This window comes from Abramis brama (genome assembly GCF_963993115.1).
Source record: "Abramis brama genome assembly, chromosome: 16".
Lineage (NCBI taxonomy): Eukaryota > Metazoa > Chordata > Actinopteri > Cypriniformes > Leuciscidae > Abramis > Abramis brama.
In genome coordinates this window covers 25,602,167-25,622,810 of record NC_139978.1, presented here as the reverse complement: position 1 = coordinate 25,622,810, position 20,644 = coordinate 25,602,167, and the positions used below count along the sequence as shown (strand labels likewise).

The following is a 20,644-nucleotide window of genomic DNA, read 5'->3' as shown; positions in this document are numbered from 1 at the left end:
AATTATACACAATACTACGATTTTTAAATTCTTTTCACAAAGTAAAAGTAATTTGTAGTCGGTAATTAGTGCAGTTGTGTCCATTGACTTGACTTGTGTGAGATTACATCCTTCTGTCAGCACAGTTCACAGTATTAGGGTGTGAGCAGAGTGACTGACGGGCTCTATTCCTTCGCTGTTCGTTTGAGTGTCGTGCGCCGTTCAGAAGTTCGTCCTCAGTGCAGGTCAACAGGTAGGCTTATGTTTTCCGCAATATTAACTCAGTATATTTAAAATGGGAACAATCTGTATCGCTTAATTTTACAACAAAGGCTTTAAGTAAAACGTCACTTTCTGTAAATTAAAATTCTGTAAATTACATTATTTCAATAGACATGATCAGTCTCAAATAAGGCTAAAGTTAATTGTAAAGCCTTAACTTATAAAAAACATAGAAAGTGTTTTTCTGATCCATTGATGCTCATAAGTGATTTTGAATATTAAACAAAGAAACATTTTAGGTCTTTCAACAACAACTATATAAAGAAAGATAAATAGGTAAAATGAATTGTGTGTGTGGTTTTATAATATATTATTATATTATATCACATAATATAAAATGAAGTTGTTGTTATTATTATTATAATTAGCCTAGTATTATGCTGATTATCATTATATTAACAACAATGTCATTATTGTTATTATTATAAATAATAATGTAGCCTAATATGAGTGAAATTAGTTTGTTTACAATTTTTCTTTGTTGTTGTTTTGGGCCATTGTAATAATAGTTCGGTTTATATGGTTGAAACTTCTCGGTAAGTATAATCTAGCCTTTATCAATATATATGACGTCAGCTTTTAACTTTTAGAACGGCGTGCCGTGAAAAGCGTGAGTCTGCGCGTTCCAGATAAGGAGCGCTATCGGCCGCGCCCAGGTGCCCGGCGCGCCCACACATCCACTGCTCGAAATTTGGGATAGGGTCACTTGAGGGTCTTTAAGTCACTTACATATTAATATTATATAGCCTAATCACTATTTTTAGCTGGCCCTCTTTCCTTTGAATCTAATATAACGTTGTTATGGAAAAGTAATTTTGAAAATATTCGTCCCACTGACCAACATCTTTTCCATTGTTTACAGCTGTTAAAACCATGTCTGCTTTTCTGCATCACTGCCCATTCCTGAAGTCCACTCCAGGCCCTTCTCTAAGGAATGTGGCAGCTTACCTCGGCTTGGCTGATCGATGTCCGATCATTGTCCGCCAGATCTCTGTAAAAGCCACCCAATCCTCTGAGGGAAATGGTAGCTGTTGTTTTCTATATATTCTATAGTGTATCATTGTAATGTTTACTATACCAGATACAATAATGACAATAATATTTATAATATTCTGTAATTCAAATTTGATTTACAATGACCAAGTAGGCCTATTCTAAATCAGTACCCAGATATACACATTCATGTACTTATTGTGTTCAGGCCTGGTCCCTCACAAGGAGCCAAAGCGACAGCTGGCGACCACAGCGACTCAGGTGGCGATCTCCATGTCCCAAAGCTGTCCTTTCGTTTCCTCGAAGATTGGACTGGTCAAAGCAAGTCCTCAAGTACAAGAGGATGTTCAGCCTAATCTAGAGAATCAAGACACCACAGGTAAAAAAAAAAGAACTCTGTGTGATAGATTCACTGACTGATTGATGTCTTTTAGCATCTTATTTGCCTGCATGTCTCTTTTTTGCCACCACAGTATAATGAGTCACTGCTGAAGAGGCTCTTTTGTCTGAGTGGTATCATGCAGCGGTTGGATGCATTTTACATAATAGCATGCAGCTTGGAGAGGATTCTCCTCTCTGCAATTTGCACCATTTAACTCCAGTTTGAGAGACTCCTCAGCTGTGAATAGCAGGCAGATGATGACTCAGACTGCTGATGTAACAAAAGCTAGTCTTCAGACAATCACATTACAGATTAAACTTCACACAGCCGCATGTGTACTAGAAAATAATTCCGTAATTGAAAAATTGTAGTTTTTGAAGCACTGCGCATATAGTTTATACTGCATAGCCTGTAATTTAAAGAAAAGACAACATTTAAACAGTGGCATTAAATACAAAACACTTAGGCCTGGTTTCACAGACCAGGCTTAGATTAAGCCAGGATTAGGCCTTAGTTCAATTAGGACGTTTAAGTAGCTTTTATAAACGTGCCTTATAAAAAAACATTACTGGTGTGCATCTTGGGACAAAACTATGGCACTGATATATTTAATATTATGTCAGTGCAAGTTTCTTTCAGTTAAAACAGCTCAAACATGTATTTTAGTCTGGGACTACACTTTACATTTTAAAGTGATTTCAGTGTGAAAACAGAGCGAAGAAACTGGATTTTGTGTTTGTTTGATGAATTTCTGACAAACTGATGCCTTGTTTTCTCCAGGTTTAATGAGCTCAATGTTCAGTGGCTTGCAAAGTCATCAGTCCTCTGGTCCTACACACCTTCTTCAGGACAATTTTGGTGAGTCTGGCCGCATTTTCCTTAATGATTTACAGTACAATGGTATACTACTAAATCTGCAGTATTATATTCAACATCAAATTTTTGTTTTATAGTTTGATTAGACTGCCAAAACACTTTTTTTTAATTGAAAATAGCTGTGTTTGGAACTGAACTAATGGAATAATGGAATAACAATATGACATAATGTGGAATAATGGATGGTGAGTAAAAGGCAAGTTATTAAACTGATCCAAGACTGTTGTTTAATATACACTGTATATTCTGCAGCACTTAGTGTCAATCTTCTTTCATTCCTGCCTTCCTCACTTATTGACTGTGGTAATTGCCTGTCTACTCTTTAAATAATTCAGCCACAGCCAGTTTCAACTACGATGACTTCTTCACTCAGAAGATTGTGGAAAAGATGAATGACCATACCTACCGCATCTTTAAGACGGTGAACCGTTTTGCAGAGGTTTTCCCTTTTGCTGAGGACTACTCCATCCCTGGACGCTTGGGTTCCCAGGTGTCTGTATGGTGCAGTAATGATTACCTCGGCATGAGCCGACATCCCAGAGTTGTCAAGGCCATAAGGTCAGTACATAAAACAAACAATGAAACAAATGTTTGCCATCATCTGTTATTATACGTAGAGAAAGAACAAATGAAGGTGCAGCAAAGAACGCTAACTTAAACTATACATTTTCAAATATACTGTGGGATTGTTTCTAATTGTTTGCTTTTGGATCTACATATAGTATGGCTGCTAAAGCAAACTGGTTAATCACAACTTTCATTGTATCTCAGAGAGGCTTTGGAGAGGCATGGTGCAGGAGCAGGTGGAACCCGAAATATCTCTGGGACGAGTAACTATCACGTGGCCCTGGAGAGTGAGCTGGCCCGTTTACACCTGAAAGATGGAGCACTAGTCTTTTCTTCCTGCTTTGTAGCCAATGATTCCACCCTCTTTACTTTGGCTAAAATGCTCCCAGGTATCAAACAAAACAGAATGAACTGCCTTTGCTTAATGAATGTGTGAATTAATTGGGGAATTTAGGTTTTATATTGACTATATTTCAATAATAAAAACAAATCTTACTGACCCCAAACTTTTAAACGGTAGTGTATCTTCTGAAATTCCTCTAAAAATGTATTTTCTCTGCAAAGGGTGTGAGATTTACTCAGACATGGGCAATCACGCCTCCATGATCCAGGGCATCCGGAACAGTGGGGCTAAACGTTTCATTTTCCGACACAATGATGCCGGTCACCTGGAGGAACTACTCAGCCGCTCAGATCCACTCACACCCAAAATCGTGGCTTTTGAGACTGTGCATTCAATGGATGGTGAGTAGAAGAAATCACACAATTGATTCAAAAGAGTTTGTTTCCTAGTATCAAAATAGCTGAAAACAGCTCTGTTAATGTTTCTTGTCCCGTCACATTCATTTATGAATTCTGCATGAATCATGAAAAATATAGGCTATAATTCCAATTCAAAATCGGACAAAAAAAACAACAACGCTAATGTCATAGGTTCGATTCCCATGGAAAACATGTACTGAATGCAATGTAAGTTGCTTTGGATAAAACCATCTTCCAAATGCAGAAATGTAAAATGAAGCATCTATATATACATCTAATAAACAGGTGGGTTACTTGTGTATCATTAATTAGTGATGCTAAAAAAAATACATTAATTGAAAACAAGTGCACTCAGAATTTTCTGTCCTTATTAAAAATAAATTGTATAGTATCATGTACACTCACATAACATGAAAATCCCACTCATCAGTAGCCTTATATATACTGTTTTATTTTACATGGAGCCTTATTGGGGTGGCCATTTTGAGATCACATGACCAGCCAAATACCACTCACTTTTTCTTGGCAACCACCCTTTTATAAGACTCTTTGGCTCATGGAATAAATTAATCATGGCAAACTGATTACAGTGCATTTCTACTCTGCATCTGTAACTGAAAACTATTGCCTTTGCCTGATGCTGCATCAGTCAATAATACTGATTCAGCTAAATACAGCTGAAAGAATGACAATGTCAATTTGTTTCTCAGGTGCAATTTGCCCTCTAGAAGAACTGTGTGACGTAGCACACAAATATGGTGCTCTGACTTTTGTGGATGAAGTCCATGCTGTCGGACTGTATGGGGCTCATGGAGCAGGTGTAGGAGAGAGAGACAACATCATGCACAAGATCGATATTGTCTCTGGAACTCTGGGTAAGACAGATACAGTCAATGTCAAGTGGATGATTTTATCCAGTACTAGTCAATGTCATTCACCTGTGTTCTTGCCCTAATCCTTTTCATCAAGATGGTTACATTGTTTGAAATATCTGTAGGCAAGGCATTTGGATGTGTGGGAGGTTACATAGCCAGCACTGCCGCCCTGGTGGACACTGTGCGCTCGTTCGCCGCTGGGTTTATCTTCACTACCTCCTTGCCTCCCATGGTGCTGGCGGGGGCTCTGGAATCGGTGCGAGTGCTGAAGAGCGCAGAGGGCCAGGCCTTGCGTAGATCCCATCAGAGAAACGTCAAACTCATGAGACAGCTGCTGCTGGACGCTGGGCTGCCTGTGGTCAACTGCCCCAGCCACATCATTCCTATACGGGTCAGTGTTTGATTAGTTTAATTGTATATGTTTAAACCACCCCTCAGTCTTGGTCTGCACAAGTATAAATGTTTGAACTTTAAATCTAATATTTCAGGTTGGAAATGCAGCAAAAAACTCCAAGGTGTGTGATGTTCTATTGGAGAAACACAACATCTATGTGCAGGCCATAAATTACCCGACGGTGCCTCGTGGGGAGGAGCTACTGCGGTTGGCTCCTTCTCCTTTCCACAACCCCATTATGATGAACTACTTTGTAGGTGAGTGGTCATGCGATAGACCTTATTCACAGGAATTTTTTAAACAGGAATGAAAGCGAGGCTGTGAGGGATAGACATACATCTCTTCAGTGGTTGCACTGTTATTTAATGTGTTTTTGGATTGTTCTACTGACGAAACAATGCAAAAATATATTTTCAAGAAATTTCAGATGACAAAAAACTACAGGCAACACGAGTTATCCAAAATTATAAGTGATCGAGGAGCTTTATACAGCTTTTTACAGCCTCGCTTTCACACCTGTCGTGGCGCTACTCTGAATAAGGTCTATAGTTTAATTTCTGTAATGCTGGGGCCACTATACAGAATAGCAGTTTAGTTTTCAAATAGGTTTTCGTAACACTCTGATTTTAATTTAATTTGTTACACGACATCTGCCACTGTCGTAGCGATGTCCCCAGACGTGGTTTCATTTTACACTGAATATGATTCATTTATATATTTTTAATAATATTTTATGTTGGACAGAGAAACTGTTGGATGTCTGGCAGGAGGTTGGACTACCGCTGAATGGACCGGCTATGGCCTCATGCACCTTCTGTGATCGACCTCTCCATTTTGACCTCATGAGCGAGTGGGAGAAGTCCTACTTTGGTAACATGGAGCCGAGATACATCACTGTGGCTGCACAGTGAATGAGTTTCAACAGACCAAGATGAAAATCTGATTTATCAGATTTGATTGAATCTTCAAAAAAAATCCTCTTCCAATCTAGAATATTTTCATGGTATAAAAAAAAGGTAGAGGGTGCTCAAAATGTCCTAAAACATATAAAGCAGTGTTTGTGGCAAAAGTAGTGTTTATGTATTGTTTGCTGTGACTGTTAATAATGCAAGAAGATTTTGTTTTCACATTCATATAAGTGTACCACTAAAATGAGATATTAAGACTTGGCTGAATTCCACATTAACTGTGTGTCCCCTCTGCATGACAGCAAACCTGCACACGGGCACTTTTTGGTAGTTTACTATTATTGAATATATGAATCTCAATCATGATTTTCAATAATACCCAAAGATGTTATTGTATGTTGGCTATACAGATGCATGAAAGATCATGTTTAATAACAGCTTACACTGAGACTATGCCACATGTCCCCTTCCTGTTTTGGACCGTTTTATTCTCTTGCACTCAAATTCATGAATTAAAAAAATTCAATAAATATGGTCAGTTCCAACAAAATGCCTCTGATAATTACTTACAACCACTTGGTTACAAATACCAACAAAAGTAGTAGATATTTGTACTATGAATTTGATGTTTAATTTTATGCCAGAAGAACATTTCAAAACACTAACAAACGATGGTCAACTGTGACTTAAATTAAAATTAAAATAAAATTGTGTTGGATGGGACCCTATCAAAATAAAACACCACGCTGCCACCTGCAGGACTCTATTGGAAATGTGACTTACTGAGCTACGAGATCTCATTATTTTGACAAACACCACTGATAAGAAATTTGTACTGAAATTACTAGTGCATTTCATTCGTGTATTTATAATGTTATAAATAATGAAAAAATGTATGTATAGTGCAAATACATTTACACAACTTTGTGTCGTTTAATACTTTTTATTGTTCAAGTCATCGATGATACAAAACCCATTTTTCTGTTTGATCTTTAATAGCTCGCCATGTTCTGTAAGAGATTAAAAAATGAAAAGATTTTCAATTGTATTACAGTATTTTCCATAATGACAAGTTATTTAGCATGTTTGTTAATGTAAAACACTTACCTTGCTGATCCAGTCAATGTAGCCGCTCACACGAGTGAAAACGGTGGGCTTCTTGGAATAGTTGCAGCTCAGGCCTGAACCAAAGCTCACAATACCATGAACCTCCCAAGCGCCGTCGCTACCAGCACAGTTCAGGGGGCCACCAGAGTCGCCCTGTTGTGTTACAATTGTTTCCGTCATAGTTTTTGTCTTTTGACGAAAATATCCTTTACATTTATTGAACATTTCGTCATGTCTTTTATTTTATACAGTATACGAAATTAAAGGCTGCAATACACTACATGACTTTTGGTCCGATTTTTGCCCTGATTTACAGTCTGGACGAATCAACGTTAGTTGCCGAAAGTCAGAGCCAATCTGCAGATTTGAGTTGACCGTTTTAATAGAAAATCGCGTAGTGTATTACAGGCAAAGACTCATTTTCAGACTCAACTTCATTTTTTAGCTTCACACTGATTCTATCCGGACAGAGGATATCAAAACATATTGGATATCTTGAGCCGATTTCAAAACACATATTGTTTCATCTGCCATTTATCACCTAGCCAGGAGTGATGATGCCTAGCGTTTAAAAAATTTGTTCAGATTTCATGTAGTGTATTCCAGCTTTAACGCGTGTACTGCACAGTATATGTAAGTCACTAGGATCTCCTTACATTACATCCAGCAACAACACCATCTCCACCAGCGCAGACCATGTTTTGTGTGACCTGAGAGCCCCACCAGTCAAACTTCGAGCAGGTGGCGTAATCCACCACAGGCAGGAGAGCCTGCTGAAGGATATCAGCAATAGGTCCATTGGCTAGAGAAGAAAAGAAGAAAAAAAATCTAAAATGTGAAAATCTCCAAATTTTCCGTGATCGTGTTGCCTGTCTCAGTCATTTGAGTTCAACACAACATGATCCATATCCATCAGCGTCACTTACTGTAGAGACGTCCCCAGCCAGTGACGTAGCAGGGAGCATTGTGGGGCAGAACATCGCCATCCGTAGGAAGACATGCAGGTGTGATAGTTTCACTAGTGGTGACAGGACTCTCCAGTTTGATCAGGGCGATGTCATTACTGCGGTCCAGAGACAACATTAAAACTAAATCTCATTGCACAATTGTATAAATCTGTTCTTCGTGAGGAGTCTTTTGGCCCAAGTACCGGACTCTGAAGGAATTCCAGTCCTCATGGACAATGATCTTGCTAGGAGAAATGGCGAGAGATCCGTTGTCCTCCTCCTTCAGGTTATGTTTTCCCAGAAACACCCTGTAAGTTCTGCTACTGCTGCAAGGCCACAAGAGAAAAACAAATCATTTCAGAAACAAATGGTAAGTAATACCATGTTTAAGATCCTCAGCCTATTCCTCAGACTAACCTGATGCAGTGAGCAGCAGTCAGAACCCACTCATTGGAAATAAGGCTGCCTCCACAAGTGTGGTACCAGCTACTACCACTCTGGTACTGGAGGGAGACCTGGGTGAAGAACAGAACAGGGGTCAGTTGACTTCCTTGTGTCCTTTTGTTTTTAAGTCGGCAAATATGAGCCCTATACATTTCTAAGGCCTCTAAATGATCAACATGATCACAACTTTGCTGAAATACCTGTTGGACTCAATCTACTGCATGCCTTCTGTTGTCTGATTGATAGTTTATATTTTTTTTTTTTTTTTTTTTTGCAAGCAAAAGTCCTTTTAGTAAAATTCTAAAAACGTCCCTCTTCAGGTCAAGTAAATAACTGAAAGATGAACATTCACTGGACTGAAGCAACTTAGATTTACTTGATTATCCATACATAATTTAAAAAGAAATTATGTTAAAATGTGTCAAATATGATACATCAGGCTTTTGAGGAACGTTTATTTGTTCACACACACACACACACACGCACACACGCACGTCGCACACACACACACACACACACACACACACACACATATACATATGATTTTTTTGTGGGAGCAAGTGTACTGATTTTAAAATGTTTTGTCTAAAGTTTCAGTCAACATTTCTATTAAAAAATGAACTGAATGTGCATCTACCTGCCAGGGCCAGCTGTGAGGACGGACATCCACACCCCCCACAACCCTCGTCACAATAGGAGGGAAGGTGGGCAGCCCACATCCGTAAGCTGAGGTAAAACATAACACATCATGCTTTTTTGATTGCAATAAATATTTAAATTAATTAAACATGTTTTTAAATATTATAAAAAAAATAAAATGTAAAAAAATTATAGTTTTAATCATTTGAATAAAAATTAAGAATGATGCTGCATGGCATTACCAGACCCTAAAAATAGTACTACTATATATTATCCGTTTTTAAAGGATTCTTACCTCCAACAACCAGAACAGCAAAGACCAGAAACTTCATCGTGGATGTATCTTCAACGTTTGCCCTCTCTGCTGTGGCTTATATACTCGCCACATCATATTCAGCGTAATGTATGACCACAGTTAAGCAATCGTTTGGTACGTATGACCTTGACTGCTTTAGGAAAAACAAATAAAATAGCCCCACTTGGTACACTTTGACCTTGATATTTCACAGCAAATAATCAAATCATTTAAAGTAATTTTTGCTATTGATTAACACCTTAAACATTTGTTATGTTCTCACATTTAATTTCATTTCAGAACCACCTTTTATGCAGTTCGCCCCTTTATTTTCACCAATTCTTTGGATAAATGTATTTAATTGAAGACCAAACCGAAAAAACATGATATTATTTACTGTTAATTTATTTATATAGGCCTCTATTTTTGTCACAAATTCTTATCAATAGCTAATTTCCTCTCACAAGATTCAGCAAAAAAATTCAAATATGTTATGAAATGTATAGTTTGTTTGGCACGGGCTTTGTGCACAAGGTGTTATTGTTTATATGGATGTCATCTGTGCATTTCACAGGCCACAAACATGCAGTACCACAAGATAACTGATATTTTGGGATGTTTATCTACAAAGTTAAAAGGTAATGAAAATACTGTCGGTCAGAGGTGTGCACAGACCTCTGCTGGGGCAGGGGTAAAGTTGCATTTCGGGGGGGGCAATGGAATACAACCGAAAGGGCACTATACTATTAGCGATAAAAGGGGAGAAGGCTCAATGGCCACACAGGGAGCATTGTGGGGCAGAATATAGCCTACCCATCCGTAGGAAGACATGCAGGTGTTATAGTGTTATTTGGGGTGACGGGATGCTATGTCATTCCCGATTTGTCATTACTAACATAACATAAAAATTAGGATAAATAAGTACATGGTGTTGAACAAGACACTGGTGTTGAATAAATGAGGACTTTTTTTTTTAAATACAGATCGAGATTGGCTCAACCGCAAATGCACACTTTGAGTTTTTATTGAATAATGTTTCTTTAGGGAAATTGGTACCTCTTAAAACAAAGCCATTGTTTTTTTATTTTTTTTATTTTTATAAATAGAATTCTAGAATGACTATTTTTCCAATCTTCTATTGTCCAATTTTGGTGAGCCGATGTGAACTAGCCTCAGTTTCTTGTTCTCGGCAGACAGGAGTGGCACCCGGTGTGTTGTTCTGTTGCTGGAGCCCCTCTCCTTCAAGGTTCCCCGTGTTGTGCGTTCAGAGATGCTCTTCTGCAGACCTCAGTTGTAGCGAGTGGTTATTTGAGTTACTGTTTCCTTTCTATCAGCTCAAACCAGTCTAGCCATTCTCTGACCTCTGGCATCAACAAGACATTTTCATCCACAGAACTGCCACTCACTGGAGATTTTCTCTTTTTGGGACCATTCTCTAGAGATGGTTGTGCATTAAAATCCCGGTAGATCAGCAGTTTCTGAAATACTCAGACCAGCCCATCTGGCACCAACAACCATGCCATGTGAATCACTATTCTTCCCCATTCTGATGCTCGGTTTGAACTTCAGCAGATCATCTTGACCATGTCTACATGCCTGAAAGTATTGAGTTGCTGACATGGGATTGGCTGATTAGAAATGTACTAATTACAGTAGTTCACTCATTTTAGTTAAATTGTGGCTATAAATTAAGAATTTGTTCCCATAACTAATTAATTCGTGGTCGTGGATACGTTGAAATAATTCGTTATCTCATTTTGATTTAACTAAAACAAGAGAACAAATTATTACAACGTAATCATGATTTTAGTAAAATGAGGGAACAAATTATCATATTGTGCACATGAATTAAAATGAATTAGTAAAACGTGGTGACAAATTATAAATTTTCCTGCATGTCATATGCAGGGCTCTTTAATTTTTTAATTACCTATTGTAATTCTGCACCCCCTTCACTTGTGAAATGATTTCTACATCCCTGGTTAAACTCATTTTTTAAATATATAATTTGAAAATTATAATTCAAATTTTGTAAATTTACATGTATTTAAGGAATATGTTACGACCTTTTACCTGATGGTTACTCCAGGAGTCATTAAATTGAAACGTTTCAAGAAAAAAAAAAATTAATAGAATGAGTACATTTTTAAGAACTTGACGCATGTTCTACACTAGATTTTAGTTTAAAATCTCCTTTGAAAAGATTCTTCATTTTCTTAATTATGAACACTCTAATTTGTCATTGACCCCTAAGCATTTTCATGATAATTAATAATTATACTACTCTCCTTGTGGTTACCATAAATAAAAAACTATATTATCAGTCTTTAAGACTTCTTACCTCCAACAACTAGAAAAGCCAAGAGCACAAACTTACTCTTTTGGCATGAATGATTGCTTTAGAGAAAAAATATTCAGAAGTAGTTACACTCTGGACTGGTACACCTTGAACTTAATATTTCACAAGGTATAATCTAATCAGTTCTAATCTAATAATTTTGCAGTTGATTAACATGTTGACAGTTTGTTCTCACATTTAGTCTGACTGCAGAATAATCTTTTTTTCTCTTCCTTGAATTCTTACGACTTCAGATCAAGACCCAATCCAAAAGACATGACCCTTTAATTTTTTTATTTATTTATACCCTTTACATGTATATTAATTGTTCAATTAATAGTTAAAAACAAAAACAAAAAACCTTTATGTGAAGCACAAAAAGCCATCTGGCTTTGGCAAGGGATTTCTGTTTGTATCACATCTGTGCATTTCACAGGCCGCATTCATGAAACCTGTAAGATAACTGATATTTTGGGAAATTTATCTACAAGGTTAAATGATACTGGAAATGCTATCGGTGCATTGCTGCAGGAATTGTAACTAGCCTATTTTGCTGTCCAGGTTAGTTGCTGTTAGGGTTGCCAGGTCTGCGTGATAAAACTAGTCTAATAGCCAATCAAAAGTAGCCCAAAACAAACCCAATGATCCTACCCCAAATATTAAAACTATGCCACTATCATCCCTAAAATGCATACTTTACAGTCACTATATGCATTATACACAATTCAACTTGAAAATCATTATATAGTAGTAATCATAAACAATCTGTTTTCATAAAGGAGCTCCCTTCCAGTGCGCTTCCACACAAAATTCATAATCTAGTTGTATCATTGTTAGACTGTAAAATGGGTGAAATATCTCAATACAAGCATTTCAGTCAAATAAACCTTTGACCCACTGGGTAGAAAAAAATCAACCTGTGGCAACAGATTAAAAGTAGCCCAATTCCATGGGAAAACTGTGGAATTGGGCTATCTGGCAACCCTGGTTACTGTATATAAGTCATGGATGTTCGCTTGCAGCCACTGAAATCAGGCATCATGATATATCTGATCTTGGCTCTGTTCATTGCTGGCGGTAAGATGATCATTTGTCTACTCTAAACTCTAAAAAGAGTTCAGAAATTCTCTTGGGTTCCTAAGCATCGGGAAAAGCAGGGATATCTTTCACAATTCACATTCACATGCATTGTAGCTAGTGAACCTGAACAGACATGTAATTTTTCATTGTGTGTTGTCTTGAAACAGCCTACGGATGTGGGCAGCCCACCTATAAACCTCTCGCCTCGAGAGTGGTGGGTGGAACTGATGTTAAACCAAACAGCTGGCCATGGCAGGTATTGTGAATGCTACAGTTCAGTAATCTCATCCTAAAATGTTTAACCATCAAATAGTAATTATAACAGCAATGGTAATTTTTTTTTTTTTTATATATAATTTTGACTGTATGACTAAATGCACTGAAAAGAGCTCCGGTTCAACACTCATTACCTCCTCAACATTTCAGGTGTCTCTCCAGTACCAGAGTGGCTCCAGCTTTTATCACACCTGTGGTGGCACCCTGATCGCCAAGGACTGGGTCTTGACCGCTGCTCACTGCATTGGGTACACTGCTCTTTCTGTCACAATAGGCAACATGAAACATAATGCTGCACTGCTCTAGCTGGCATTTAAGGAATGCAATGAATGTCTCCTTAATTTGCATTGTGAGAAGGACTAAAACTATGTCTTAAACTTTTGCCAAGCAGCAGCCGAACCTACAGAGTCTACCTGGGCAAGCACAACCTGGCAATCAGCAGTGAGTCCGGCTCTCTCGCCATCTCTCCTGCCAGGATTATCGTGCACGAGAACTGGGACTCCTACAATATCCGGTTGGTCCTTATCTAATTTTAATGTACACTACAGGTCAAATGTTTTTTTTATGTTTTTAAAGGAAGTCTCTTATGCTCACAAAGGCTGTATTTATTTTATCAATAACACAGTATAAACTGTAATATTGTGAAATATTATTACAATTTAAAATAACTCTTTCCTATTTGAATATATTTTAACTTATTCTTGTGATGTCAAAGCTGAAGTTTCAGCATCATTACTCCAGTCTTCAGTGTCACATGATCCTTCAGAAATAATTTTAAAATGCTGATTTGGTAGTCGTTTATTAATAATCATTCTTATTATAAATGTTGTTTTTGCTGCTTAATATATTTTTTTTTGTGGAATACATTTTTCATGAATACATCATGATACATTTTTCAGGATTCTTCAAAAGAACAGCATTTATTTAAAATATTTCGCAACATTATAAATGTTTTTACTATCACTTTTGATACATTTGTGTCCTTGCCGAATAAAAATATTAAGTTCACAGTTTCCGCAAAAATAGTAAGCAGCAAAAACTGTTCAACACTGATAATAATAATAAATGTTTCTTGAGCACCAAATCAACATATTAGAATGATTTCTGAAGGATCATGTGACACTGAAGACTGGAGTAATGATGCTGAATATTCAGCTTTGCCATCACAGGAATAAATTACATTTTAAAATAATAAAATACATATTAAATTGTAATAATATTTCACAATATCACTGTTTTTACTGAATTTTTGATTAAATAAATGCAGCCTTGGTGAGCATAAGAGACTTCTTTCAATCGTAATTATTCTCAACTTTTGACCAGGACGATATGTCTAAACTAAGAGTGTTTTTGATGCATTTGTGTGTTTCTCAGCAATGACATTGCCCTGATCAAGCTGTCGACTCCAGTGACTTTCAGCGACAAGATCTCCCCTGCTTGCCTGCCTGCTTCTGGCAGCATCCTGCCTCACAACTTCTCCTGTTACGTCACTGGCTGGGGACGCCTCTGGAGTATTTGCCTTTCCACTGCAATGCTATTTTCTTATTTTTCAAGCCAAAAAAAAAAAAAAAAACACGTTTTGCTTTCTCTTTTTTTTTCTCCAGCCAATGGTCCCATTGCTGATGTCATGCAGGAGGCTATGCTCCCAGTTGTGGACTACGCTACCTGCACTAGGTCCGACTGGTGGGGCAACCTCGTGACCAACCTCATGGTGTGCGCTGGTGGAGATGGAGTTGTGTCCAGCTGCAATGTGGGTTTGATGCATACTTTATTTATTTATTTATAGACGCTGTCATTGTACCTAATGAGTGTTTATATTTTGATATTTCATTATAACCAGTATGTGTGAAAATGCACCCTAATGATGTAAACTTTTGTTACTCACTCGTGCAGGGTGATTCTGGTGGCCCTCTGAACTGCCAGAGAAGTGACGGCACCTGGGATGTTCACGGCATTGTGAGTTTTGGCTCCAGCTTGGGCTGCAACTACCCCAAGAAGCCCTCCGTCTTCACCCGTGTGTCTGGCTACAGTTCCTGGATTAGTAATGTGAGTACACTACAAAACTGTTGGTCATTTTCTGAACACACACCATCTTTTTTCTTTCTTTTTTTTTTTACATATTCTGTTGACATAAATTTAAGACATATTAGATACTTATATATGGCCTCTTATTTTTCAGGTGATGACCTCTTATTAAAGTGTGGAAGGTGTGGCTACTTCAAAATCATCATCATCATCAAAAACAACAACAAAAAGTTCATTCAAAATTCTTGTCTAATTGCCTTTAAAGAAGTAAATAAAATAAAAATATTAAAAAGCAATATTTATTCCTCTTCTTGTTGTGGTTATGTTTTTATTGGCCTAATCAATATATGTTTCCAATTAAATATCTAATTTAGATAATGCATCGGCTAAAGTGCTGTGGGTTGATGGTGTATAATGTTAGTTACAAATGCCGAGGTAAACATTGCTCTAGCGCTTTGCCTGCTATACAGACTGTGCGATTTCGGCAATCCTATAAGATCATTACAAATCACACTTGTACGACATGGATGTAATAAACTTGGGTATGACATGTATGTAGACTTTATGATGATCATCATCATCAGCATGCGCTAGTGGCAAACAAAACAGAGCAATATGAATCGCACTGAAAAAAACGAGGAGGAAGCGAAAGAGGAGAACATGGATGCGGTCATGGCTAGGGAAAAGAGGCCAACTTGGCATGCGAATTTTGGAGCTTGAGGTAGTTTTAAGTTTTAGCGCCATGTCGAGTTCATCAATATTCAATTTCATGTTGCATTTTTATTGGATAGTTAGTAAGTGGACATATCGTAGCAGCAAACACACTGTGAGATGATAGGCTTGTTTGAGATGAGAGCAAAATCTGCTTAGAACCGATCACCGATGATCACCGCGAGTTGCATGCCGGTTAGAAATGTGTCCGAGTGTGGTCCTCGGATGAGCTCTGATGTCATGCTGAGGTATGTCAAAAAAAATATTTATTAATTACAAAATATAAAACATTCAATTCAGGTTAATACAGGTTAAAGGGTTAGTTCACCTCAAAATGAAAATTTCCTGATAATTTAGTTTTTTGAGGAAAACATTTCATGATTCTTCTCCACACAATTGGCTTCAATGGCAACCAGAATGTTGAAGTTCAAATCAATGCCGTTTCAAAGGGCTCTGAAGTGCTTCAAAGGGCTCTGCATGATCCCAGCTGAGGAATGGGGTCTTATCTGGCGAAACGATCGGTCATTTCAAAACAAAAAAAAAAAAAAAATGTATATACTTTTTAACCACAATTGTTCGTCTTGTGCTGGTCTGCGATGCGCCACGTATTACGTCATCACGTTGGAAAGGATATTTATATTAATATATATAATATATATAATTTATATAATTATATTATAATTAATAATAGATCATTAATAGTTAACTGCGGTGAGCCCAAAGCTGTGGGCCTCGCCTGGGCAAGCCCGCACTGGGCCTGTTTAGATTTGGTGTGGGCTGGCCACGCAAAAAGCTGTGCCCGCAAAAAGCCAGAATGGGCCCCGCAGGGGCATACGATTACTCTAAAACGTTTGAGAACTTAACTGTACAAATGGTAGCTAATGTTTACAAAAATGTTTTATTTTTCGTTTGGGTTGTTTTATGTTTTCAGTTGATGCATTAAAACAAAGTGTGAAGAAAACAAAAAAATTTGTTTTGAAGACAAAAATGAAAACACAAATAATCTGACCTGGGCTGCGTTCAGCCCCGTCTGCCCCGACAAAAAGTTTCAAAACGTATTTTAGAGTTCTATGGCAGCTGAGAAGGATTTCAAAACCACGACAGTTTTGAGTATGGCTCAGTGCTGCCAACTGGCTGCTTGTTCTGAAACTGCTGGGCTCGTCCGGGATTTGAACCCAGGACCTCTCGCACCCAAAGCGAGAATCATACCCCTAGACCAACGAGCCTGGCTGATGAAGAATCAGGTTACTTGCCTACACTTGTACAGTCACAGTTGTACAGTTTGTCGTTAGGGAGCCGCACTCCCTGGCAGACAGCGATTCTGAGTACGTCCTGTGCAAGGAAATAAACGCTTGTCGTCTGGCTGAATCTTGGCTCTGTTGTAGTAAAGATGAACTCAAGCAGCAGTAAAGATTTCAAAACCACGACAGTTTTAAGTTTGGCTCAGTGCTGCCAACTGGCTGCTTGTTCTGAAACTGCTGGGCTCATCCGGGATTTGAACCCGGGACCTCTCGCACCCAAAGCGAGACTCATACCCCTAGACCAACGAGCCTGATAAATGAAGGTTTGGGCTACTTGCGTACAGTCACTGAACGCTGGCCTTTAACAGAAAGGGCAGGCACTAGTTTTAACACAACACGTTTGTTGTTAGGGAGCTGTACTCCCTGGCAGGCAACGATTTTGAGTATGTTCTGTGAAGGAAATAAACACGTCATCTGGCTGAATTTTAGTACAGATGAAGACAAACAGCCTTAAGGATTTCACAGCAGTTTTGAGTTTGGCTCAGTGCTCCAAAGGAGGGAGCCAACTGGCTGCTTGTTCTGAAACTGCTGGGTTCGTCTGGGATTTGAACCCGGGACCTCTCACACCCAAAGCGAGAATCATACCCCTAGACCAACGAACCTGAAAAACGAAGGTTTGGGCTACTTGCGTACAGTCACTGAACGCTGGCCTTTAACAGAAAGGGCAGGCACTAGTTTTAATACAACACGTTTGTACAGGCAACGATTTTGAGTATGTTCTGTGAAGGAAATAAACACTTGTCATCTGGCTGAATTTTAGAACAGATGAAGACAAACAGCCTTAAGGATTTCACAGCAGTTTTGAGTTTGAACCCGGGACCTCTCGCACCCAAAGCGAGAATCATACCCCTAGACCAACGAGCCTGGCTGATGAAGGATCAGGTTACTTGCGTACACTTGTACAGTCACAGTTGTACAGTTTGTCGTTAGGGAGCCGCACTCCCTGACAGACAGCGATTCTGAGTATGTTCTGTGCAAGGAAATAAACGCTTGTCGTCTGGCTGAATCTTGGCTCTGTTGTAGTACAGATGAACTCAAGCAGCAGTAAAGATTTCAAAACCACGACAGTTTTGAGTTTGGCTCAGTGCTGCAAAAGGGTGGAGCCAACTGGCTGCTTGTTCTGAAACTGCTGGGCTCGTCCGGGATTTGAACCCGGGACCTCTCGCACCCAAAGCGAGAATCATACCCCTAGACCAACGAGCCATGTCGGAAGGTAGTTTTTCGGGAGGGCGCCACAAAGTCAGTGAAGTTCACCTCAAAGACGGAACCCGACCTGGCGTCGAGATACTAAAGTGTAGTTGTTTGAGCGTCAGAAACCACTTGAAGTCATATTACAGATCAAAGGCAGAGCTTTCCAGACAAGGCCTAGTGGCCTAATGGATAAGGCATCAGCCTCCGGAGCTGGAGATTGTGGGTTCAAGTCCCACCTGGGTTGTCTTTGATGGGCTTTGTTTAAGTTGGCTATTTGGTGAATTCAAGGATGGTTTGTTCAAAGCAACGCTGTAGCCATGATGAGCACAAGTTCTGAATTAGCATAGAACCGACAAACTTCTGATAGCTGTGCTGGGTTTTTGTGTGCATCATTCTGTCCTGCCCGTGCATGTGCCCTATCAGGCTGAAATTACACAAAGCACCCTGCGCAAGAGGCCCAGTGGCTTAAGGGGAAAAGGCCACTTTTTGCTTTTGCACCGGACCTACGACGGAGGCTTTGCGTACGAAAGCAGAGAGGCAGATTACACACAAAACAGGTGGGAAAGAGTCATGAACTATAAATGAATCTAGACATACAAAAACATCATTGATACGTTTGTTTTGACCATAGAACCAAAATGGTGGGCTCTAAGTAAAATAATTTTTTGCAGCTTAGATAATTTCTATGAGGTGTCCAGAACAACATGCTAAAAGTCCTAAGAAATCCTAGTTGAGGAAATATGTTAAATTCTCATCAATCCGAGATGTGTGCCAATAAGGCCAGGCAACAATAGGCCTACACCCCAATGGGGCTATTTTTTGCCTTTGCTCCTATCAAAATGAAACTTTACACAATTTTGTATTACAAGTTTCTTTGAAAATGAATTTTAATATGCAAATGAGCTATACACTAATCGAATATGCCCAAAATACACCCAAATAGGCTTAATTTTTTCCTTTACTCCTACCACAATAAAACTTTACATAGTAAAAGTATACATGAAAAGTAACTTTTTTTGTATTACAAGTTTCTTTTGAAATGAATTTGAATATGCACGAGCACCACACTTATTGAATATGTCCTAATTTAAACACCATTGAATGAATGAATGAATGAATGAATGAGGCATTTATATAGCGCTTTCATATGTACTACTGTACACCCAAAGCTCTTTACAATTATATCAGGGGATCTCTCCTCAACCACCACCAGTGTGCAGCATCCACTTGGATGATGCGACGGCAGCCACAGTACAACGGCGCCAGTGCGCTCACCACACACCAGCTATAGGTGAAATTCATATGTATGACAAATACATCGGCCCAATCTTCATCCAATCATCCTACTGCCAATGGGTGATGGCAATGCTGCTTTTAGACTGGCCTCTAACCTGAAAACTGCCTGGCTTGGTAGTACCTGCCAGGGGTATAACCTCCACCGGTATAGTCTTCAGGGTCATGGAGGCAAACAAGCCTCCCCACCACGACAATGTAGCAACAACAGGGGAGGTTTCTTTTTGGGTTTTTTTTTTATTTTATTTTAGTTTTTTTTTAGTTTTTCTTTAACTAACCTAGATATTGCTGTTGCTAGCTTCTCATAACACTGCAAAGCTACTTTACAAATGGTGGAAACATCTGGAACATCTGGGTGATCCAGATGTTTGTTCTGAAATACTTGCTAACTACAAAAAGAGAAGCAGTTTTGGTGTCTGTCAAAATTATTTTAAAGAGCTGGAATGTCTGGAAAGTGTGTCTATCTGGTTCTTCATCTGTCTTCTGTGTGAGAGTGAATCGTTTAGTTGGTAAGAATGACTTCTGCCTGTAATCTCGTAATCTTACCAACAATACCAATCATTTGTAAATCTACCAGGCCAAAATTTAATCTCACCACGTTACTAATGACTAAGATGGCTATTCTGACTTTCTTCTGGGGCGGCAGTGGCTCAGTGGTTCATGTAATTTATCATTTTTATGCATAGGTTAACTTACTGAATGGACATGAATGTGTTGGTTATTTGGCCCCTGTTTTTTCTACTTGTGACTTTATGGTTTCTTGGCCATAAGTCAATTAGGCCTAGTGTTGAGCTCATTTGCATATTTAAAATAGATTTTTCAAAGAAACTTGTAAAACAAAAATGTTACTTTTCATGTATACTTTTACTGTGTGAGGTATGATTGTGATAGGAGTAAAGGAAAAAATAAGTCTATTAGGGTGTATTTTGGGCATATTTGATTAGTATATTGCTAATTTGCATATTCAAATTCATTTTCA

General features: G+C 38.5%; 3 protein-coding genes across 3 annotated transcripts; 2 read left to right on the top strand and 1 right to left on the bottom strand.

Moving 5' to 3' along the window:
- The first annotated feature begins 119 nt into the window (after positions 1 to 119).
- Positions 120 to 6,568, top strand: alas2 (aminolevulinate, delta-, synthase 2). The gene is made up of 11 exons (XM_084138505.1): positions 120 to 232; positions 1,124 to 1,285; positions 1,463 to 1,633; positions 2,417 to 2,494; positions 2,848 to 3,070; positions 3,284 to 3,468; positions 3,644 to 3,823; positions 4,552 to 4,716; positions 4,839 to 5,107; positions 5,205 to 5,367; positions 5,855 to 6,568. Exons 2-11 carry the CDS (start codon positions 1,135 to 1,137, stop codon positions 6,019 to 6,021), a joined length of 1,752 nt encoding a protein of 583 aa, XP_083994631.1. The 5' UTR covers positions 120 to 232; positions 1,124 to 1,134; the 3' UTR covers positions 6,022 to 6,568.
- Positions 6,569 to 6,941: 373 nt separating this feature from the next.
- On the bottom strand, positions 6,942 to 9,541 carry ela2l (elastase 2 like). Its single transcript, XM_084138506.1, has 8 exons — positions 9,451 to 9,541; positions 9,154 to 9,242; positions 8,490 to 8,587; positions 8,276 to 8,398; positions 8,052 to 8,188; positions 7,782 to 7,927; positions 7,126 to 7,278; positions 6,942 to 7,028 (listed from the first exon to the last, which is right to left on the bottom strand). The coding sequence occupies exons 1-8, from the start codon at positions 9,485 to 9,487 to the stop codon at positions 7,011 to 7,013; spliced, it is 801 nt and encodes a 266-aa protein (XP_083994632.1). The 5' UTR covers positions 9,488 to 9,541; the 3' UTR covers positions 6,942 to 7,010.
- A 3,216-nt stretch (positions 9,542 to 12,757) lies between these two features.
- ela2 (elastase 2) lies at positions 12,758 to 15,477 on the top strand. Its single transcript, XM_084087761.1, has 8 exons — positions 12,758 to 12,865; positions 13,036 to 13,124; positions 13,295 to 13,392; positions 13,536 to 13,658; positions 14,519 to 14,655; positions 14,749 to 14,894; positions 15,038 to 15,190; positions 15,324 to 15,477. The coding sequence occupies exons 1-8, from the start codon at positions 12,793 to 12,795 to the stop codon at positions 15,339 to 15,341; spliced, it is 837 nt and encodes a 278-aa protein (XP_083943887.1). The 5' UTR covers positions 12,758 to 12,792; the 3' UTR covers positions 15,342 to 15,477.
- Positions 15,478 to 20,644: the final 5,167 nt, after the last annotated feature.